Source organism: Coregonus clupeaformis, chromosome 30, assembly GCF_020615455.1.
Source record: "Coregonus clupeaformis isolate EN_2021a chromosome 30, ASM2061545v1, whole genome shotgun sequence".
Lineage (NCBI taxonomy): Eukaryota > Metazoa > Chordata > Actinopteri > Salmoniformes > Salmonidae > Coregonus > Coregonus clupeaformis.
Window position 1 is genome coordinate 9,891,068 of NC_059221.1, and position 24,585 is coordinate 9,915,652.

The window sequence follows — 24,585 nt, forward strand, 5'->3', positions numbered from 1 at the left end:
ACTATAACCTAAGAGAATTATCTTGGGAGGTAATACAGTCGGGTATTCTAGGTTGGGTGAGGAAAAGGAAAAAACGGAAAGCTCATGAAACAAGGGACCAACACTTTACATGTTGCATTTACATTTTTTGTTCAGTATAAGCTCAGGAGTAAAAATGTGCTTAACAAGTCACATAATAAGTTGCATTGACTCACTCTGTGTGCAATAATAGTGTTTAACACTCATCTCTGTAACCCACACATACAATTATCTGTAAGGTTTCTCAGTCAGGCAGTATATTTCAAACACAGATTCCACCACAAAGACCAGGGAGGTTTTCCAATGCCTCGCAAAGAAGGGCAACTATTGGTTGATGGGTACAAATAAAAAGAGCAGACACTGAGTATCCCTTTGAGCATCGCAAAGTTATTAATTACACTTTGGATGGTGTATCAATACAACCAGTCACTACAGGTGTCCTTCCTAACTTAGTTGCCAGAAAGGAAGGAAACCGCTCAGGGATTTCACCATGAGGCCAATGTTGACTTTAAAACAGTTACAGAGTTTAAATGGCTGTAATAGGAGAAAAATTAGGATGGATCAACAACATTGTAGTTACTCCACAATACTAACGTAATTGACAGAGTGTAAAGAAGGAAGCATGTACAGAATAAAACATTTCCAAAACATGCATCCTGTTTGCAACAAGGCACTAAAATAATACTGCAAAAAATTTGGCAAAGCATTTCAACTTTTTTGCCCTGAATACAAAGTGTTATGTTTGGGGCAAATCCAATACAACACATTACTGAGTACCACTCTCCATAGTTTCAAGCATAGTGGTTGCTGCATCATGTTATGGGTATGCTTGTAATCGTTAAGGACTGGGGAGTTTTTCAGGATAAAAAAAGAAATGGAATGGAGCTAAGCACAGGCAAAAGAGGAAAACCTGCTTCAGTCTACTTTCCACCAAACACTGGGAAATGAAGTCACCTTTCAGCAGGAAAATAACCTAAAACACAAGGCCAAATCTACACTGGAGTTGCTTACCAAGAAGACAGTGAAATTTCATGAGTGGTCGAGTTACAGTTTTTACTTAAATCTGCTTGAAAATCTAAGGCAAGAACTGAAAATGGTTGTCTAGCAATGATCAACAACCAATTTGACAGAGCTTGAAGAATTTTGGTAGCCGGCCGCGACCGGGAGACCCATGGGGCGGCGCACAATTGGCCCAGCGTCGTCCAGGGTAGGGGAGGGAATGGCCGGCAGGGATGTAGCTCAGTTGGTAGAGCATGGCGTTTGCAACGCCAGGGTTGTGGGTTCGATTCCCACGGGGGGGCCAGTATGAAAAAAATTATAATAATGTATGCACTCACTAACTGTAAGTCGCTCTGGATAAGAGTGTCTGCTAAATGACTAAAATGTAAAATGTAATGCAAAACTCTTACGGACTTACCCAGAAAGACTCACAGCTATAATTGCTGCCAAAGGTGATTCTAACATGTATAAACTCAGGGTTGTGTATATTTATGTAAATGTGATATTTCCGTATTTCATTTTCCATAAATTAGCAACAATTTCTAAAAACATATTTTCACTTTGTTATTATGGGATACTGTGTGTAGATGGGTGAGATATTATTTATTTTTTATAAACGTTGTATTCAGGCTGTAACAACAAAATGTGGAATAAGTCAAGGGGTATGAATACTTTCTGAAGGCACTGTATGTAATCAAATGTCAATATCATACAACAACAGATTGCAGCCGCTTTTATCACCCACCTTTATCTGAAGAAAACAGGCCGCTGTCGACCTCTTCGTCTTTCTCCTCTTCGTCTTCGTCTTCCTCTTTGTCTCCATTGAAGAGCGAGTGGCGGTGGTGCTGGCCTTGTCGATAGCGGATGCTGTTGATCTCGCGCCGCAGGAGGTGGATACGGTGGGTGTGGGCGCCGCTGGAGCGCACGGCGGTCACTACGTCCAGCTTGTCCAGCAGCTCCTTCAGCTGCTCCTCGGGCGACATGTGCAGACGGTTCTCGGGGTCCAGCAGAGTGTCCACTACACAGGGACAGAACACCACACAGTGGATGGGTTTATTATTGGTCAATGGTAAAACCACTGTCAATATCATAGCCCACAAGACAGCAAACTCCTCAACACGATAAAGCAGCTCAAAATAGCTACCCTAAATATTATCATTCACCACAGGCTTGAGCTCACTCCAAAATAAATCAGAACAAAGTATCTGGGCTACAGGCAGAAAAGGTACCAGTGTTTCCCCTATATTCATTTAGGCTGCCATTCCAAAAAACATGTAAAACATTATAAGTACAAAAATAATCACATTTTGGGGGAGGGGGGAATAATTTTGGGGATGTTAAAACGTTTTCAGTGTTAACTTCAGACTAAAACCAGATATAAAGTATGTAGAAAAGATAATGGAGCTCTATAATTTGTAATCATCTTTGAGAACTAACCACCAGAATAAAAACTAGGAAACTATGCAAAGAATTTCATGGCATGGGGCCCCCATTGATTTTGTCATAATGTTACACTCAGATAGCATAAGAACGTGGCATAAGCCATGGCAAAATGTGTAGAATTACTGCACATTTTCTCTCAGCCCCATGGCAAAATGTGTAGAATTGCAGGAAATTAGCTTTAAAACTGCAATTTTCTCTCGGGACCCATGACAAAATGTGTAGAATTGCAGGACACTAGCTTTAAAACTGTAAAATGTTCTCACCGCCCCATGGCAAAATGCGTAGAATTGCATTTTGTCTCTGCGGCCAATAGAGCCTCTAACATTTTCGGCCGGAGACCGCGCCATTGACCACGTTCACTTCTTGTTGTGAAAATCCCAAACAAATAGAAATAAACAATTCTGGGGCATTTTTGGGGGGACAAAGAATCAGTGATACATTTGTTTGTATTTTACCTTAATCTCTATCAGTTTTTTGGGGGAAAAATTAGAATGGAGCAGCAGTACTAGCCTAGCGTAGAGACATTTGTTGCTACAGGTTTACTTAAAAGCTGGGCCACGTTCAACAGAGCACAACATTGTGGAACGTTCAGATAGAAATAGATTACATAGAACAAACATGCCTTTCTGATGTGTAAAATAAGGAATCACGGCAGTTCTATTCATGAAGTTCCACAGCGTTTGCCTACTGAGCGTGGCCCTGGTTCAGAAACAAGCCAACATCCGTGCCACCGCGTTACTCACCGTCCTCCCAGGTGCTCCGGAAGTAGTCATGTTTCTGGGGCGACTCGGCGAGGTGCATTCCCGTGGCCGGGTCCAGGCCCGTGTTGTGGGCCTTTCGCTGGGCGTGGCGGAGGATGGCGCAGCCCAGGTCGCGGAGTCGCAGGGCGGCGCGGTGGAACAGTGTGTCCTTGGCATTGTACAGCAGGCAGTTGGCCACCATCAGGTTGAAGTCGGCCTCCAGGTAGGCCACCGAGTCGTAGCTGTGGACTTCCAGCTTGGAGCGCATGGTGGTGAAGTCCATGGGCTGGCTGATGAACTCCAGATAGTCTGGGACCTGGCGACACAGAGAAGGGAGAGCAGAGAGACCATCAGGTAGAGAGACACAGACAGTCTGAAGTCAAGCCACCATTATCATGTCAATTACATTAATCCGTAGATCTGAAAGGACATGGGATGAGGGGTGATTTGGGACCAAGTAAAAAACATAGGCAACCCTAAGCTAAGCAACAGTTATAGGAAAACATTGACTACGAACTGACAATGGGTCACACATTGACTTGGCAATTCATAACAAAGCTGAACAGACCACGTGGTAGTTTTCATGACGCATGCAGCAGGACACCTCCCAACACCACCACAACACATCATAAACCATATGAAGGAATCGGATGCCCAGTATCAATTACAAACAGATCTCAGTACTGTGCAGGCTATGTATAATTTTCCCTGAACATCTCCCCGGCAGTTCAGTATGACCTCAGAAATACGAACACGTCGGAAATGGAGGTCATTTGGGACAATTAATAATAATAATAATAATATGCCATTTAGCAGACGCTTTTATCCAAAGCGACTTACAGTCATGTGTGCATACATTTTTGTGTGGGTGGTCCCGGGGATCGAACCCACTACCCTGGCGTTACAAGCGCCGTGCTCTACCAATTGAGCTACAGAGGACCAAAGTTACTGACATTAAATGTCAGTAACTTTGAAATTCACATAAAACCGCTTCAAATCTTTATAAAAATATATTGATAACGTCAATTTACGTGCATTTTCTAAATAAATAATAAATATCTGTTTTTAAACACGTTAGCAACATTTACGTTTGCCTGTAGCGTACACAAGTAGTTTTATTTTAATTTAACACATGTCCCAGTTTGTTATTGCTCGTTCAGTTGACCGGTCAGTCTGTAACTATGATGTTCATTTCTTCAAGGTTCAACAGTATTAACATGGTGACGGACCTCCTTGAGATTGACGGGCTGTGCAAATATCTGGCCCACATCTTTCTCCTGCAGCTTGTCCAGTGTGGAGCGCAGCAACACCTGCACCGGGGTCAGCTGTAGCTCCAGGGCCGCCTGGTGAACCTTGACCTTTGGGGAAGCATAGAAAGAGGGGTGGTGGGGTCAGAAGGGAGGCCAGCAACACAGACTCATGTAAATCTAAATTCCTCAGCAGACTATAGGTCAGTGTTTTCCCTAAGTACATGAAGTAGCCAGCCAAATAGAACAAGTATTCAGCCAGAGTGCTTATTTTGCCGAACAATTTCTATTTTGGTGGCCTCTGGTACATTCTAATGCCTTGTTTCCAATCCGAAATACACAGCTCAATTATTTAATACTTTAACGAGTTGGTGAATTGAGTTATGGTATTGAATAGAAAGACATGATTTTACAATAGAAATGACTGAATACGTATGAATTAGGTGTATTGTTAGTTGTTTTGGATATCGTCTAAGCCTATACGATCAGGTCAATTTTTCTAAGAGAACATTACACCTTTTTAAACATTAAACCAGTCTTCTCTTGAGATTAAAGTCATATTTACAGTTTTACTGCAAGATCTGAATTGCCACAATGTTTGTTCATCAAATTATGTATTTTATTGGCTCTGTGGCTGTGGACAGACTTCCCAGGCTCATCTTCCAGCTAAAAAAAATACAAATACACACTGATATTTTCCTCTATTTTGCTGGTTAAGTTGGACAAAAGGATAAAGTTAAATCACATACTCATATATAAAATGTCTATATTGCACATTTCCATATAAAAAATTGAATTTATTTTAAACGTAAATATTTTTCACATCAATTCAATTAATGAAGGATTTCAACAAGTGTTTGCAACTCAAAAATAATCCTTTAAGAGTCTGACAAATTTTCTTTTCTTGGGCATTTTCTGTCTGCAATAGACGTACAGGTATGATTGAAGAATGAAGCAAGTGATAAACATGGGCTTTGCTACACAGAAAGCAGCAGTTGAATACTCCATTGTTAACACTTTAATCAAATCAGTAAGCCTACATCAATATCTTTAATATTACCATATAAGTATCATTAGCTTCTAACAGTATTATCATTTCTGGGCAACAACTTACTGTGATAGATTTCAATCAAAATGTTCAAAAATAAACAAACATAGCTTCTTAGCAATTTCTCAAGCAAGAATTTTGCTTGGAGTAGAATAGCTTTTATTGGCAGAGAGGTTTGGAACTCTCTTATTGGTCTATTAATTTACCGCATGGTGATATTACCAGATGTTACCAGGCAGGCCAAGACATTATTTTACAATAAAAATTACTGAAAATGTATAAATTCAGTTTATTGTTAGTTGTTTTGGATATCGGCTAGGCCTAGGCCTACATGATCAGGACTAAAGGGAATCCCAGTTTTCCAGTGCTACCACATTTATTTATGTACTCCTTAAATTGTGTGCATGGCATCGTTTGAAAAAATGCAATTACAACCAGTTTCAAGCATGCCCAGTGCAGTCAAAAACGTGATTTTCCTGTGTTTTATATAGCCACATTGAGGTTGGAATAATACTGTGAAATTGTGAAAATGATAATGCCCTTTTAGTGTAAGAGCTGTTTGAAAAGACCGCCTGAAATTTCAGCCTGTTTTGGTGGGATGGAGTTTTGGCCTTACATGGTGACATCACCATGCAGTAAATTAGTTAATAGACCTATAAGAAAATGAGTTCCAAATCTATGCCAATAACAGTTAATTTTCCATTTTCCCTCCCCACCTAATGCTTCCAACAGACGATGTACTGAAGAGAGGCATGGTGACGACACTACGAAATGTGTGGATACAGTCCCTTTTCAGATCGTTTATTTTGCCCTTTAAAGCATTATAGTAACAAAATCCATAAAAAGAAAAAATACATGTAGAATTGCAAAGCTTTTAAAGGACAGTAGTTACATTGACAGTTGCTTGAGAAATTGCCCTTTGCTAAGAAGCTATTTTTGTTTCATTTTTGCAATTTTAATTGAAAACAATAACAGTAAGCTACTTAATTGTTGCATTGGACCTTTAAATGAAAAGTAGCCTAGTCAATTTAAGTGGGAAAAGTAGCCAGACGAAAATGAGTCTGTTATCGGCTGTTTAGCCGACGGTCGGAGATTAGGGAAAACACTGCTATAGGTACTGTATGAAAGAGTATCTTGACCTTTTATTTACGTGGGGAACTCATTGACCAAAAAAATATCAGTAATAACCTGAATTGTCAAAGCATGGACAGTCCAGTCCAGGGTTCCCCAATTGGCAAGCCTGCGTGCCAAATTATTTGGCCCCCCAAGTTGTTTTGTTTTGTTTTGGGGGACATAAAACAATTTAAAATCACCAGCACATCAGCTCCAAGTGATATTAATTTTGGAAATCTGTTCCAAAGTACTCCCACGCATAATAGAGAGATACAGTATATGTGATCATATACAAATGTAAGCAAGGTTTGAAATGATTATGTTTTAGTCAAATATATCGGTTTGGGTTTCTTGCAGTCAATTTGCAGTCTACAAATTATTTGTAATTATGAGCGGATTGGCCCCCTGACCAATAAAAATATCGGCCCACGACTGAATCTAGCTGATGATCCTTGGTCTCTCCCTGCCTGCTCTCTCTTCAGTTTCTCCCGCTTGCGGATGAGCTCCACCAATAGCCGGGCTCTCTCCAGGTCGTGTCGCAACTTCTGCCAGTACTTCAGCTCCTCCCTCACAGCACACACCTTCTTATCTTGCTCCGGCTGCAAACACACAGAGATTAATTCAAACAACTCCCCGACATACAATTGAAGCAACCCCTATATTGTATCACTTAATGAACGAGAAGACATGATGGGAAAAAAATTGGACAGGTGAAAGCAAATTCCTGGTAAAGATCCACCATTTTGCTTTTACCCGTCCTGTTTTCTACTATTTATTCAGTTAAGATGAAGGAGAGGAGATGGGGAGAGAAGATGAGGAGAGAAACCACTCCCAGACAGTCCTAGCAAAAATGTTGCTTGAGAAATCGCTCTTTGTTATGAAGCTAGTTTGTTTTTGACCGTTTTAATTAAAAACAATCACAGTATGGTACTTAATTGTTACCCAGAAAACAGCTGCACTGGACCTTTAATATTATTGAGATGCACCTGGGGATTTGAATTTACTGAACATCATTGTACTCCCAGGAGCATATTCAATTTAACAGATAGAAATGTATTAGAACACACATGATTCCAAAAACATGTACAATTTTAAACAGAGTTTGACAGCTGTACTAATGATATTTCTCCAGATTCTATATTTCTACTGATATCTGCACTCTTTCATTACATTGCATCCAACAAAATAAGCCCCTGGTGTTAACATACCCCTTTGACCTTGGAGTGCCAAATGACCTCTGACCTGTTCAATGTGCCTCTGTGATTGGACGTGGGAGTGCAGGCGACGAATGAGTCCGACCCCGTTCCGTGACTGGCGTTTCAGGAGCCAATAGTTGTGCAGCCTTTGCATGAACTGTTTCTTCCTCTGGACAAGAATCCCTTTGCAGATGTTGTTTAACCTGTGTGTCATCGGGAGGGGTTCAACACACAACTCAAAGTAAGCTCAGACTCCTTAGTCTCTGTTCATTGCTACAACATTTTTAAGTTATTGAAATACCGTATGGGCAACATTCAACTTTGCACATTGTCAACGTGCATCTGGAGTAGGGATGAGGCCCCATGTACATTTAAACATCTTACACACGGAGTCTACAACCACTCCACAAATTTCTTGTTAACAAACTATAGTTTACTTTGTGCATGACACAAGTAATTTTTCCAACAATTGTTTACAAACAGATTATTTCACTTATAATTCACTGTATCACAATTCAGTGGGTCAGAAGTTTACATACACTAAGTTGACTGTGCCTTTAAACAGCTTGGAAAATTCCAGAAAATGATGTCATGGCTTTAGAAGCTTCTGATAGGCTAATTGACATCATTTGAGTCAATTGGAGGTGTACCTGTGGATGAATTTCAAGGCCTACCTTCAAACTCAGAGCCTCTTTGCTTGACAACATGGGAAAATCAAGCCAAGACCTCAGAAAAAAAGATTGTAGACCTCCACAAGTCTGGTTCATCCTTGCGAGCAATTTCCAAACGCTTGAAGGTACCATGTTCATCTGTACAAACAATTGTACGCAAGTATAAACACCATGGGACCACGCAGCCATCATACCGCTCAGGAAGGAGACACATTCTGTCCCAAGAAACAAAGAGATCTTCTGTTAAATCTGACAATTCATCTTGATGGTTGTAAAGTCGTCTCAAATAAAACTGTGAAGGACCTCGGCGTTACTCTTGACCCTGATCTCTCTTTTGACGAACATATCAAGACTGTTTCAAGGACAGCTTTTTTCCATCTACGTAACATTGCAAAAATCAGAAATTTTCTGTCCAAAAATGATGCAGAAAAATTTATCCATGCATTTGTTACTTCTAGGTTAGACTACTGCAATGCTCTATTTTCCGGCTACCCGGATAAAGCACTAAATAAACTTCAGTTAGTGCTAAATACGGCTGCTAGAATCCTGACTAGAACCAAGAAATTTGATCATATTACTCCAGTGCTAGCTTCCCTACACTGGCTTCCTGTTAAGGCAAGGGCTGATTTCAAGGTTTTACTGTTAACCTATAAAGCGTTACATGGGCTTGCTCCTACCTATCTTTCCGAGTTGGTCCTGCCGTACATACCAATACGTACGCTACGGTCACAAGACGCAGGCCTCCCTAATTGTCCCTAGAATTTCTAAGCAAACAGCGGGAGGCAGGGCTTTCTCCTATAGATCTCCATTTTTATGGAACAGTCTGCCTACCCATGTGAGAGACGCAGACTCAGTCTCAACCTTTAAGTCTTTACTGAAGACTTATCTCTTCAGTAGGTCATATGATTGAGTGTAGTCTGGCCCAGGAGTGTGAAGATGAACGGAAAGGCTCTGGAGCAACGAACAGCCCTTGCTGTCTCTGCCTGGCCGGTTCCCCTCTCCACTGGGGTTCTCTGCCTCTAACCCTGTTGCAGGGGCTGAGTCACTGGCTTGCTGGTGCTCTTTCATGCCGTCCCTGGGAGGGGTGCGTCACTTGAGTGGGTTGAGTTACTGACGTGATCTTCCTGTCTGGGTTGGCGCCCCCTTGGTTTGTGCTGTGGTGGAGACCTCTGTGGGCTATACTCGGCCTTGTCTCAGGATTGTAAGTTGGTGGTTGAGGATATCCCTCTAGTGGTGCGGGGGCTGTGCTTTGGCAGAGTGGGTGGGGTTATATCCTTCCTGTTTGGCCCTGTCCGGGGTTTCTTCGGATGGGGCCACAGTGTCTCCGGACCGCTCCTGTCTCAGCCTCCAGTATTTATGCTGCAGTAGTTTATGTGTCGGGGGGCTGGGGTTAGTTGGTTATACCTGGAGTACTTCTCCTGTCTTATCCAGTGTCCTGTGTGAATTTAAGTATGCTCTCTCTAATTCTCTCGTTCTCTCTTTCTCTCTGAGAACCTGAGCCCTAGGACCATACGTCAGGACTACCGGGCATGATGACACCTTGCTGTCCCCAGTCCGCCTGGCCTTGCTGCTATTCCAGTTTCAACTGTTCTGCCTGCGGTTACGAAACCCCTACCTGTCCCAGACCTGCTGTTTTCAACTCTTAATGATCGGCTATGAAAAGCCAACTGAGAGACCTGAGCACCTAGGACCATACGTCGGGACTACCGGCCGTGGTGACTCCTTGCTGTCCCCAGTCCGCCTGGCCTTGCTGCTATTCCAGTTTCAACTGTTCTGCCTGCGGTTATGGAACCCCTACCTGTCCCAGACCTGCTGTTTTCAACTCTTAATGATCGGCTATGAAAAGCCAACTGAGATTTATTCCTGATTATTATTTGACCATGCTTGTCACTTATGAACATTTTGAACATCTTGGCATGGTTCTGTTATAATCTTCACCCGGCACAGCCAGAAGAGGACTGGCCACCCCTCATAGCCTGGTTCCTCTCTAGGTTTCTTCCTAGGTTTTCGCCTTTCTAGGGAGTTTTTCCTAGCCACCGTGCTTCTACACCTGCATTACTAGCTGTTTGGGGTTTTAGGCTGGGTTTCTGTACAGCACTTCGAGATATTAGCTGATGTAAGAAGGGCTATATAAAATAAAATTGATTGAAATTGATTGATCTTAGAGATGAACGTACTTTAGTGCGAAAAGTGCAAATCAACCCCAGAACAACAGCAAAGGACCTTGTGAAGATGCTGGAGGAAACAGGTACAAAGGTATCTATATCCACATTAAAAACGAGTCCTATATCGACATACCCTGAAAGGCCGCTAAGCAAGGAAGAAGCCACTGCTCCAAAACCGCCATAAAAAAGCCAGACTACGGTTTGCAACTGCACTTTTTGGAGAAATGTCCTCTGGTCTGATGCAACAAAAATAGAATTGTTTGGCCATAATGTCCATCGTTATGTTTGGAAGAAAAAGGGGGTAGCTTGCAAGCCGAAGAACACCATCCCAACCGTGAAGCACGGGGGTGGCAGCATCATGCTGTGGGGGTGCTTTGCTGCAGGAGGGACTAGTGCACTTCACAAAATAGATGGCATCATGAGGAAGGAAAATTATGTGGATATATTGAAGCAACATCTCAAGACATCAGTCAGGAAGTTAAAGCTTGGTCGCAAATGGGTCTTCCAAATGGAAAATGACCCCAAGCATACTTCCAAAGTTGTGGCAAAATGGCTTAAGGACAACAAAGTCAAGGTATTGGAGTGGCCATCACAAAGCCTTGACCTCAATCCTATAGAAAATGTGTGGGCAGAACTGAAAAAGCGTGTGCGAGCAAGGAGGCCTACAAACCTGACTCAGTTACATCAGCTCTGTCAGGAGGAATGGGCCAAAATTCACCCATCTTATTGTGGGAAGCTTGTGGACGGCTACCCGAAACGTTTGACCCAAGTTAAACAATTTGAAGTCAATGCTACCAGATACTAATTGAGTGTATGTAAACTTCTGACCCACTAGGAATGTGATGAAATAAATAAAAGCTGAAATAAATCATTCTCTCTACTATTATTCTGACATTTCAAATTCTTAAAATAAAGTGGTGATCCTAACTGACAGGGAATTTTTACTAGGATTAAATGTCAGGAATTGTGAAAAACTGAGTTTAAATGTATTTGGCTAAGGTGTATGTAAACTTCTGACTTCAACTGTATATATATGCACTGTCAATTGAAAAAGTAGCACCAAAGTCTTTGCAATTGCAAAAAAATCTCTCCTCACATCAACCCTCAGCACGTTGATGCGTGAGTCTGGGTATTTATATGCTGACCTCACGCCTCAACAAGCTTCTGATTGGTCAGTGTCAATACTCCTGGCCACCATTGATTGGCAGAAGTGTGAAGCATAGGTGCATGCCCACAGAATAGTGTTTCGAGGGTGTGAGAGGGAGGCATCCGCACGATCTCAGCCATCCACATAAAGAGATGCGCGTGCAATTATTGAACTGGGAACATTTTCACGCCGGGAGAACTTTTACAGCATGACGTCACAGTCAGAGCACGATCAGAACGATTGGGAACTATGCCACCTGGCACCTACTACCATACCCCATTCAAAGGCACTTAAATATTTTGTCTTGCCCATTCACCCTCTGAATGGCACACACACACTATCCATGTCTCAATTGTCTCAAGGCTTAAAAATCCTTCTTTAATCTGTCTCCTCCCTGTCATCTACACTGATTTAAGTGGATTTAACAGGTGACATCAATACGGGATCATAGCTTTCACCTGGTCAGTCTGTCATGGAAAGAGAAGGTGTTCCTAATGTTTTTTGAAAATACTGTCATGAGCGCGTAAAGACAGTATGGGTAGAATCCTGCTAGCTAATGTTCCACTAACAACAATAAGAGGCTGGTGAACACAGACAGACCTTTGAGAGGGGATCTGTGGAACCGTGACCATCGGTGTAGTGGCGGAACGACAGGCAGCCGCCTCCAGATCCTTCTTCCCCTTCCTCTTCCCCTGCTTGACCTCCTTCTTGCTTCGCTTCTGCACTAGTGGGGACTCAGTGTAGGCACTGCGCCCTCGGCTGGCCAGGCCCCCCATCACCCTCCCAGTGGTCTCCTCCTCGTCCGACCCCACTACGCCCTCCTCCTGGCCGGGCGGCGAGTGTGCCTCGCAGAAGGCTGTCTTCTTCACCGAGAAGGTGGTGCCGTTGATGTTGGTCTCGCGCACGGGGTCGATCTTCATGAAGAGGCCGGCGCGCTGGGCGCATGAGACGTGGAAAGCTGTGTAGCAGTTGGCCTTGTGGCACTGGATTGCAGCGCCGCGGACCTTCTGCTTGCACAGGTAGCAGGTGAGCTTCCACCGGGCGGGCGGAATGTTGTCAACCCCTTCCACGGGCTCCAGGAACACTGTGTTGGCGAAGCACACCTCAGGGATCCAGATGGCGCACACCACGTGGGCCCAGCGCCCGTCGCTGGTCTGCTTAAAGGCACCACCCCGGTTGGGACAGAGCACACAGTCCACGGGCCGCTGGGGAGACTGCAGGCAGCAGCGGCACAGCCACTGACCCTCAGGGATATAGGGCACGCCGTAGCACTCCTGGTGCACGGCCAGGTTGCAGGCGTCACAGAAGAGAATAACATTGCTGTTGAGGCACTCGTCGTCCAGGCACACGCAGCAGAAGGCGTCGTCATCGATGGCGCTCTGTGAGGGAGCCCGGCTGCGAGCCTCCCGGTATGACTCCTCCTCCAGGCGGTCCACCAGAAGCTCGAAGGTGTCGGGGGAGATGGTGGCGTGGCCGTCTGACGTCCGCCTAGTGTTCACCATCTCCAGCCAGGCCGCGTCCTCATCATCCATGTCATACTCTGCCTCCGCCTCCTGCTCTTCCGCTGAGCGCTCTATGTAGCGGTAGTAGGCCACAGGCAGAGGGGGCACAGCACAAGGGCTGAAGGTCTCCAGCATGCGAAAGGTGGGCTCAGGGAGGGGGGTGTGGTGATGGTTGTGTGAGGAGGAGTTGGTTTTGTAGTAAGGTTGTGAGTGAGCGTTAGGGCAGTAGTTCTGAGGGGTGGAGGAGGACGACGATGATGTGGAGGAGGCATGTTTGGAGTATTTCTTGAGGCCTCTGGGCATGGCAGGTGGCTTGCTTCCGGGGTTGGCTGGTGCGAGGGGCTGTTTGCTGTTCTCTTTGTTGCTGTTGCACTCTGCGATGTCCTGGGCCATCATCTCGTCCTCTGTGATGACAGTCAGACGGTCCACAATGGAGATCCGGTGGAGCCTGCCGTCCAAGTCCACTTCCACCACTTTCTGGGTCTGGGAGTAAGTTAACGTCTCTCTGGTGGGGGACAGCTTTAGGCTGTAGGGTGAGGGGGAGCGTTGGCGGGGCCCTCCTCGCCCCCTACCAGCTTGGTCAGACTTCCTCCCACCACAATCCCCTCCACCGGCCAGGTGGCCCCTCCGGCGTGGCTTCCTCATGCGCCTCCAACCACACAAAGCCCAACACACTTCTGCAACAAGATTAAGGAAAGAACCTACTGTTAGAAACTCAGAACTGCAAATGGCTAGATGAGAATATCCAACAGATGGCAGGGCTTAACACTGCGACCAAAACACTTCCAGTATTTAACTAGGCAAGTCAGTTAAGAACAAATTCTTATTTACAATGACAGCCTACCCTGGCCAAACCCGGATGACGCTGGGCCAATTGTGCACCGCACTATGGGACTCCCAATCACAGCCGGATACTGATACAGCCTGAACTGCGTCTGCAATGACGCCTCTAGCACTGAGATGCAGTGCCTTAGACCCCTGCGCCACTCGGGAGCCAGGTTTTTAGACATTTTTGCAAATATATAAAATATTAAACAGAAATACCTTATTTACATAAGTATTCAGACCCTTTGCTATGAGACTCGAAATTGAGCTCACGTGCAACCTGTTTCCATTGACCATCCTTGAGATGTTTCTACAATTTGATTGGGTCCACCTGTGGTAAATTCAATTGATTGTACATGATTTGGAAAGGCACACACAGTTGACAGTGCATGTCAGAGCAAAAACCAAGCCATTTGGTTGCACGAATTGTCCGTAGAGTTGAGACAGGATTGTGTCGAGGCAGAGATCTGGGGAAGGGTAGCAAAACATTTCTGCAGCATTGAAGGTCCCCAAGAACACAGTGGCCTCCATTATTCTTAAATGGAAGAAGTTTGGAACCACCAAGACTCTTCCTAGAACTGGCCGCCCGGCAAAACTGAGCAATCGGGGGAGAAGGGCCTTGGTCAGGGAGGTGACCAAGAACCCGATGGTCACTCTGACAGAGCTCCAGAGTTCCTCTGTGGAGATGGGAGAACCTTCCAGAAGGACAACCATCTCTGCAGCACTCCACCAATCAGGCCTTTATGGTAGAGTGGCCAGACGGAAGCCACTCTTCAGTAAAAAGCACATGACAGCCCGCTTGGAGTTTGCCAAAAGGCACCTAAAGACTCTCAGACCATGAGAAACAAGATTCTCTGGTCTAATGAAACCAAGATTGAACTCTTTGGCCTGAATGCCAAGCATCACGTCTGGAGGAAACCAGGCAACGCTCATCACCTGACCAATACTATCCCTACGGTGAAGCATGGTGGTGGCAGCATCATGCTGTGGGGATGTCTTTCAGCGGCAGGGAGACTAGTCAGGATCGAGAGCACTTAGGACCTCAGACTGGGGAGAAGGTTCACCTTCCAACAGGACAACGACCCTAAGCACACAGCCAAGACAACGCAGGAGTGGCTTCGGGACAAGTCTCTGAATGTCCTTGAACCCGATCGAACATCTCTGGAGAGACCTGAAAATAGCTGTGCAGCAACCATCCCCATCCAACCTGACAGAGCTTGAGAAGATCTGCAGAGAAGAATGGGAGAAACTCCCCAAATACAGGTGTGCCACGCTTGTAACATCATACCCAAGAAGACTCGAGGCTGTAATCGCTGCTTCAACAAAGTACTGAGTAAAGGGTCTGAATACTTATGTAAATGTGATATGTACAAAATAATAAAAATTATAATTTTGCAAACATTTATAAAAACCAGTTTTTGTTTTGTCATTGTGGGTTATTGTGTGTAGATTGATAAGGGGGGAAAAAACAATTTAATTCATTTTAGAATAAGGCTGTAACGTAACAAAATGTGGATTTGATTTGATTTGAAAAAGTGAAGGGGACTGAATACTTCCCGAAGGCACCGTACATTTGCAACCCTTTGACTTGGCAGTGTAACACCAATGTTTGTTTTTTTGCTGGTCACATTAGTTTTTGGTTCACAACTTTATTATCAAGATTTATTCTAACAGCAATGGGTAAGCAACAATGGGTATGCAAACCAGGTTTTCAAAAAGTTTGGCCCGAACTCTTGTTTGAATCTGCGATGCACAATTCAGTCACCATGTGCTGTTGGAATGAAAACTTCTAAAGGCTTTCCCAAAAAACCTTCACAATTAAATGTTGACTGCAAAGTAGGCCTACCTGGCAGAATTACATCATGATTTGTATCAATTGCGCGGCATTTGTTTTGCAAACTCTACCATCACATGTAGCCTACACTGTACATTGGCTAGCAGTATTTTTGTACTGGGGGGTATACCGATACCCCCGTAATATCACGGTACCAAAACATGATACTTATACCAATATTTTACAATACCATAGTAATGTTTCATATGATACAATCAAATGTTACAGTCCTACCAATCTAAAGAACCCGCTGGCGCCTGTTTATAAAATGTTAATAAAATCAGTTATGTTTATAAATTCAGTAGATTTTTTTAAGCAACAGCCACTAGTGTCTTGCAAGGACCAGTCCAATATTGTCTACTTCATGTGCATATCATATCATGTGTTGGAGCTGTAATCAGCCAGCCGGCAGCTGCGTCCCCTTCCAGCCATCACTCACCTGCTTCTCTCTGTCAGCTCTTCCTGTGCATCTATTTCTCAAATCAGTTTTTTAAATATAATTTAGCCGTGATGGCGAGAGGGGGATGCAGTCCCTGATGAGTCTTCTGTTGTTACATTTGTACATTTGATACATTGGAGCAGTTCAGAGAGCACAGGCCAGTCTGAGTAGGCTTTGCAAGCTCGCTGTCATGCAGCCACCGAGTGCCAGGGAGGACAAATGGAGCACAGCTGCGTGACAGGCATGCTTGCAGCTTTACAGCAAAGAAAACGGCTCTTCTCTAGCTCAAACGGTAAAGACAACATGACCTATATTACCGGAGCTACTTTCTTTTTATATATCAATCTCTTTCTGGTGCTGCTTAAATTCTGTTTGGTGCCTAACGTTCTTAAAGTTGGGAGCAGTGTGTGTATGTGTTTGTGGGAGAGAGAGTGGTGTGCGTGTATATGAGAGAGGGAGACAGAGAGATTGTGTGAGGGAGGGAGGGTGTGGGTCTGTTTACTGAAGAGTAAAGAAGGTTTCATGCAGTGTTTTCCCCTGGGTGCCACAATGACATGCATATCATAATGGATTTATATTCCTTCCTCCCATTTCTTCAGCCAAATCACATGTAGGCCTTTGCAAATATGAGCAAATCAACCATTCTATGCAGTATTCTATTATATAGTATGAAGGTAAATTATACGTGTTGTATTGAGTAGTGTGAATATCAGTTACAGGTTTTTTGTGTAGCACATGCGCATAACGTTTAGAAAATGTGAACAAGCATTGTGGGGACGGGGCAAACAGGACACTAGGCCACTTAATTGTTTTCTGATGGTACTTGGTCTGGTATCGTAAGTAAAATGAACACTATCTCTCAGACCTCAAAAGGGGTCTCCTGATGTGGTTTAAGCATTGTTGTGGACGTAGAACATACAATGTGTAGTTTTTCTATAAAAAGTGTGATTTTGAAAGGGAAAACCTAAATAAAACCGGAAAACTGAATTAACCAAAAGATTAAACTGATTTTATATGGCCCTACAACTGTAGAGTGAATGCTAAAAATTGCTAACACCCTTTTTGAGATTGTGCAAAGGTTAAATTTTTTCCCTCCAAACAATCAATGTAAATATGATATTGTCAAGTTAAAATTTAATTATTTGTGTATGGAAGGTAGGTCATTATAGGCTATTTCCTCAGCCCTCAAATTAAACATAACATTTAAATGATGCGTGCATCATCTGCTTTCCCGGGCCAGTAGCTTTCAGTTGGCACTGGCCCGGTGTACCACTGGCAAATTTATCTGCAAGGGCATGCTTTAAAAGATGGGTAGTCATTATTAGCCTGGTTCTGTATAGAATGCTGGTAGGTACATTATGGGACACAGGTCAGGTCATTATGCAACCAAATCATGTGCTGGAGCCATCACATGAAAAAGTTAGTAGCACCAGTGGAAAAAGTCTAGTTGGCCAAGGATAGCTTAATTGGCCAAGGATAGCTCTCCATCCCTTAGAGCAGGAGTTTGAGCACTCTGATAGATCAGTATGTGACTGACTACCAAATAGTAGTGCTACTTCAACACATACACACAAAATGTCATCCCATATTAGCTAAACTGATAAAAGTACAGAAAGCTTTGGTGAACTATGGCTATGCTCAAATGGCCTGAAAGGTGCCCTACTGTCAAAATAGCGGATTAAACTCCACAGTCAAAACATACTAAAATAACTAGTACTACTACAGTAAGTTACTCTCCACAACAAGTCAATCATGAGCACTTTATCTCATAAAACAGACAGCAACTACCAACAGCAGTAGTCACTAGTTACCACAGCCACAGTCAAAAAACCCACCTATTTCTACAATGTATCTTCTTAAAATGAGATTTTGAACCTAACCTTAACTTCATGCCTAACCATAACCTTAAATGAAGACCAAAAAGCTCATGTTTGTTTTCATGAATTTTTACGATATAGCCAATTTTGATATTTTGGCAGAGATTGGTCAACCCTACAAGGCTACACATCCAATCATTTCTCTCGGTATATGTCGCACGTCACTACTTCACAGGAGAGGCATTTGAACGTAACCATTTTTTAAATATATATATTTTTTTATATGTTATTTTGGCAGAAATTCATTCTGGAACGTGAACTTTCATGTGCATCATTAATAACAAACTTGTTTGACTTTTTCCACATGTTGTTATGTTACAGCCTTATTCTAAAATTTCTTAAACTGTTTTTTTCCCCCCTCATCAATCTACACAATACCCCATAATGACAAAGCAAAAATAGGTTGAGAAATTGTAGCAAATGTATTTTTAAAATTATTTATATAGCACACACACACACACACATACAGTACCAGTGAAAAGTTTGTCAACTCTTTTTTCATTTTTTAAAACTATTTTCTACATTTTAGAATAATAGTGAAGACATCAAAACTATGAAATAACACATATGAAATCATGTAGTAACCAAAAAAAGTGTTAAACAAATGAAAATATATTGTATATTTGAGATTCTTCAAATAGCCACAGCTTTGCGCACTCTTGGCATTCTCTCAACCAGCTTCACCTGGAATGCTTTTCCAACAGTCTTGAAGGAGTTCCCACATATGCTGAGCACTTGTTGGCTGCTTTTCCTTCACTCTGCCGTCCGACTCATCCCAAACCATCTCAATTGGGTTGAGGTAGGGGGGTTGTGGAGGCCAGGTCATCTGATGGAGCACACCATCACTCTTCTTCTTGGTAAAATAGCCCTTACACAGCCTGGAGGTGTGTTGGGTCATTGTCCTGTTGAACAACAAATGATAGTCCCACTAAGCCCAAACCAGATGGGATGGAGTATCACTGCAGAATGCTGTGGTAGCCATGCTGGTTAAGTGTGCCTTGAATTCTAAATAAATCAGACAGTGTCACCAGCAAGTTCTTGACATTTTCCGTATTGACTGACCTTCATGTCTTAAAGTAATGATGGACTGTCGTTTCTCTTTTCTTATTTGAGCTGTTCCTGCCATAATATTGACAGGCTTTTACCAAATAGGGCTATCTTCTGTATACCCCCCCTACCTTGTCACAACACAACTGGCTCAAACGCATTAAGAAGGAAAGAAATTGCATAAATTAACTTTTAACAAGGCACACCTGTTAATTTAAATGCATTCCAGGTGACTACCTCATGAAGCTGGTTGAGAGAATGCCAAGAGTGTGCAAAGTTGTCATTAAGGCAAAGGGTGGCTATTTGAAGAATCACAGATATAAAATATATTTTGATTTGTTTAACACTTTTTTGGTTATTACATGATTCCATTCGACCTCATGATTCCTTCGACCTCATGGCTTGGTTTTTGCACTGTCAACTGTAAGACCTTATATAGACAGGTGTGTGTCTTTCCAAACAATGTCCAATCAATTGAATTTACCACAGGTGGACTCCAATCAAGTTGTAGAAACATGTCAAGGATGATCAATGGAAATGGATGCACCTGAGCTCAATTTCGAGTTTCATAGCAAAGGATCGGAATACTTATGTAAATAAGGTATTTCTGTTTTTTTATTTGTAATACATTTGACAAAAATTCTAAAAATCTGTTTTCGCTTTGTCATTATGGGTTATTGTGTGTAGATTGGTGAGGGAAAAAATGCATTTAATAATTTTAGAATAAGGCTATAACGTAACAAAATGTGGAAATAGTCAAGGGGTCTGAATACTTTCCGAATGCACTGTAAATACGAATAAAATTGTTAAATTACGAGCCTAGTTGGTTTAGCCACGGAAAAAGACAGGAACTTTCCCGCTAGCCATGATTGGCTGAGATATTGGTTGTGCTGGACATGCCGAGAGAGGAGTTCGGATTGGTCTGCCATGTAGCACGCTTCGGTCTATAACATGAGCTGTTCAGTATGTGTAGGTAATCCTTTCTAATGCAGCTTTTTTTTTTTTTGATATCACGTAGTAGAACTGCAAAAGTGTTGCTCTCCACTTTCTGGAGGACCGAGTTTTGAAATCAGTGGAATGCCCGGTGGAAGCAGAGTATGACAGCTAAGGAGATGGAGACAATTCTGGCATTTGATTGCAAATATGCAGAGGGAGTCGAAAAGAGAACACACAGAAAGAATGCTGTTGTATAAAACTTTGGATTACATCTTCAAACAAAGGGCAACCATGGTCCCCGTGATAGAGAGGGAGAAGCGTTCATCCATGTATACGGATAAGAGTCTAGCTTGCTACATTTTCAGATATTATAAGTTTCTAATTTTGTCAAAAGGTTGTTTTCATTGCAAGTTAAAGCGTACTGTTAGCTAGCTAGCTAAAGTTAGCTGGCTGGCTCCCTAGCTAACGTTTTGTGTATGATCTGTGTAGTAATATTATTCGTAATTCAGAGCCATTTGCATTGCTAGTTATATACTAATGTTAGCTAGCTAGCTAACATTGAACCTGGTTGTTTAGCTACCTGCAGATTCATGCAGGGTAGTAAAGTTATGAGTATGGTTCATTGTTTAGCTAGCTAGCTACATGTCTAAACAAAAGACTCCACTATGCAAGTAACCATTTCACTGTACCGTTTACAGCTTCTGTATCCTGTGCATGTGACAAATAAACTTTTATTTTATTTGATATAGTATGTGTTTACCAGAGACGGTAATGTGAAGAACAACATGACCTGCACCAAAGCCAGATTAGGATATAACGTTAGGCCAACGAGACAGTATCCAAGTTCTACAATTCTCCGGTAGAATGCCCTGCTTTTATTTAGTCACACTCACAACTGTAAGCTATTTTCTGTAATTGGCTCGCCATTAACTTGTAAATAATGATCTTGTTGTGAGTTTATTTTCCTGTAATAATGAATACAAATGAGCTAAAGTAAAGACATTGTCAGCTATATGATATGGTCATTATTTGAACTGTCTAGCCAGCTAACTTAACGTTAGCTAGCTAGCTAACAAGCTAGAAACTAACCAAAACATTGTTTAGAAAGTTGCTTTTAGTTGCCTGGTTTGCTAGATTGCCATATACTACATTCACTTTTAAATGGGTGGGTTTATTGGTGTTAAAATACAACAGTTATGCTATTGTGGACCACCTGGCTGCTGATGTCATGCAGCCTGTAGTTTTTGTGTTTATACTTTTTCATAACAACAACGACAAGTTTGATGTCGGACAACATTAGAATGTTCATGATGTCACTGCAACAACTGTCAATAGATGTAGTATAAACCAGCCTTTAGTCTTGAAATCTTTGGTTGTTTTGTACATGGCCTCCTCACATGTGATTCCTTAAAGAGATGGGTGGGACTAACGTTTAAAAAGGTGTCAAAGATGCTGAATAGGTGTAAACAGAGAAGAGCTCTCCAGTAGGTGTACCAACACATTCATGGGCCATTTTCTCAAAAGTGTGGTTAGAAGTTTACCAACTTTCAAAGCAGAATAACTTTCCCAATGTTCCGCAACTGTAGTGTATGATTTAATATTTTCTAGCTCTGAATCTCAACTTTTATCCAATGTAAAAAACACAATTTCTAATTTGGCTACATAAGACCGAATCGCGCCGGTCTGTCACATTTGGATCGAGCCACCTGGAAGCCAATCACTGTTGAGTGTGCCTCGGCGAACTGATGACGAGTACTCTTTTCTAGATAGAATTGTCAGCCCTTTTTTGATACAAATTGAATACACCACACAAACTCTCATAAAACAATATTACAGAGCTGCCCAATGTTAATTGAGTTTGCTTGTTAGTTAACTTGCTAGATACGACAGTGCAATACAAATCATAAAATGAACAGTGTCTCAGCAATGGCGATATAACATCTGACCAAAACAGTGCACGAGCTAACGTTAGTTATCTAGCTTTACTCTTTAGATAGCGCTAGCTGTTCAACGTGAGAAATGAAATTGGCTAACAAGATACAGTAGCTAGACATTATTAACTCGCGCTTTTACCTAGCTAGTGTATCCACTACTAACGTTAGTTACCTAGGGGAATAAATCAAATGCAGTTCAAAACATGTTCATCGCATGAACCAGCTTATCCGTTTTTGTCAACTGTAACACTGGAACAACGATGTTATTTTACCTTTAGTCACTGGCAGTTCGGCAACCGGGAGTGAAACGCAGGCTTATCGTTGGCTAGTTTAGCTAGCTAACGTTAGCTCACCCTGATAACGTTACACCTAAACCAAAAGCCGGTATTTTTCGTTGATAAAACGTCTTTGTTGCCTCAGCCCTTCTTTGAATATACGAGCAACCGTTTCCAAATACTGGCATTAAACATAGCACTGTATTATCCTCAACTGAACCTAGTATAAAAATACATAAGTTGTCGACCCAGTTTGACAAGGAGAATAGCTAGCAGATGTGCGGTACAAAGCGGGGCTAAACACGCCCCTTGACTAAAGCAGGCCATCCAGACGAGTTGGTTTCGCGCGCCACCCGATTAGACTACAATTCCCCATTAAAAGGTGGAAAATCATTTTACCAATCACACAATTCATATGGCGATATGTGGTACTGTGTGATAGCCAATGAGTTTAACTGACACTGAGTGCGCATGCCCATCAAAAGAAGCCAAGCTAAAACTGTCACAGCAGGTCTGGCTACATAGTACTATGGCGTATTGCTGCCCGTTAGATTTTTTTAATGAAATAAAATAATTCATTAACTCGTTACAACAAAATAATCCATTATCTTGTTATTATGAGAAAGTTAAAGTTATAACGAGAAAAATTTATCATTATTACGAGAAATATCAAGTTATAACAAGAAATATGTCATTATTACGAAATAATCCGGTTGCATGTTATTATGAAAAATTGCCTTTATTATGCTAAACATTAGCATAGGCTACTCTGCAAACTTGGCTTCCTCTCACGCACAGGTTGACATTATAGCCAGTTTAATTGAGTTGATCAACTTTTATTTTCTCCTTGGTTTGAGGCGTTGGGAGATATTAGTGTCATTAAGCAAATAGCATTTGCATTTGTCTATTTTGCCCAGCTCTCAGACTGTGTATGTGTGTGGGTGTCTGTCTGTCTGTCTGTCTGTCTTGGAGTTCCAGATGTGGCTGGTGGTGGCCACTGGAGGGCAACTCTAATACTGGAGCACATATACAGTTGAAGTCGAAAGTTTACATACACCTTAGCCAAATACATTTAAACTCAGTTTTTCACAATTCCTGACATTTAATCCTAGTAAAAATTTCCTCTCTTAGGTCAGTTAGGATCACCACTTTATTTTAAGAATGTGAAATGTCAGAATAATAGTAGAGAGAATTATTTATTTCAGCTTTAATTTCGTTCATCACATTCCCAGTGGGTCAGAAGTTTACATACACTCAATTAGTATTTGGTAGCATTGCCTTTAAATTGTTTAACTTGGGTCAAACGTTTCGGGTAGCCGTCCACAAGCTTCCCACAATAAGATGGGTGAATTTTGGCCCATTCCTCCTGACAGAGCTGGTGTAACCGAGTCAGGTTTGTAGGCCTCCTTGCTCACACACGCTTTTTCAGTTTTGCCCACAAATATTCCATAGGATTGAGGTCAGGACTTTGTGATGGCCACTCCAATACCTTGACTTTGTTGTCCTTAAGCCATTTTGCCACAACTTTGGAAGTATGCTTGGGGTCATTGTCCATTCGGAAGACCCATTTGCGACCAAGCTTTAACTTCCTGACTGATGTCTTGAGATGTTGCTTCAATATATCCACATCATTTTCCTTTCTCATGATGCCATCTATTTTGTGAAGTGCACCAGTCCCTCCTGCAGCAAAGCACCCCCACACCATGATAATGCCACCCCCGTACTTCATGGTTGGGATGGTGTTCTTCGGCTTGCAAGTATCCCCCTTTTTCCTCCAAACATAACGATGGTCATTATGGCCAAACAGTGCTATTTTTGTTTTATCAGACCAGAGGACATTTCTCCAAAAAGTACGATTTTTATCCCCATGTGCAGTTGCAAACCGTAGTCTGGCTTTTTTATGGCGGTTTTGGAGCAGTGGCTTCTTCCTTGCTGAGCGGCCTTTCAGGTTATGTCGATATAGGACTCGTTTTACTGTGGATATAGATACTTTTGTACCTGTTTCCTCCAGCATCTTCACAAGGTCCTTTGCTGTTGTTCTGGGATTGATTTGCACTTTTCGCACCAAAGTACGTTCATCTCTAGGAGACAGAACACGTCTCCTTCCTGAGCGATATGACGGCTGCGTG

General features: G+C 42.5%; 1 protein-coding gene across 1 annotated transcript in view; it reads right to left on the reverse strand.

Moving 5' to 3' along the window:
- Positions 1 to 22,829, reverse strand: part of LOC121545989 (bromodomain and PHD finger-containing protein 3) — a 41,153-nt gene extending 18,324 nt beyond the window's left edge. Inside the window, exons 1-7 of the mRNA XM_041856946.2 lie at positions 22,454 to 22,829; positions 12,388 to 13,966; positions 7,851 to 8,007; positions 7,076 to 7,207; positions 4,430 to 4,558; positions 3,204 to 3,516; positions 1,763 to 2,035 (exon numbers count right to left, since the gene is read on the reverse strand). Coding sequence (XP_041712880.1) covers positions 1,763 to 2,035; positions 3,204 to 3,516; positions 4,430 to 4,558; positions 7,076 to 7,207; positions 7,851 to 8,007; positions 12,388 to 13,934 — 2,551 coding nt within the window. The 5' untranslated portion in view covers positions 13,935 to 13,966; positions 22,454 to 22,829. The remainder of the gene's footprint in view (positions 1 to 1,762; positions 2,036 to 3,203; positions 3,517 to 4,429; positions 4,559 to 7,075; positions 7,208 to 7,850; positions 8,008 to 12,387; positions 13,967 to 22,453) is intronic.
- Positions 22,830 to 24,585: the final 1,756 nt, after the last annotated feature.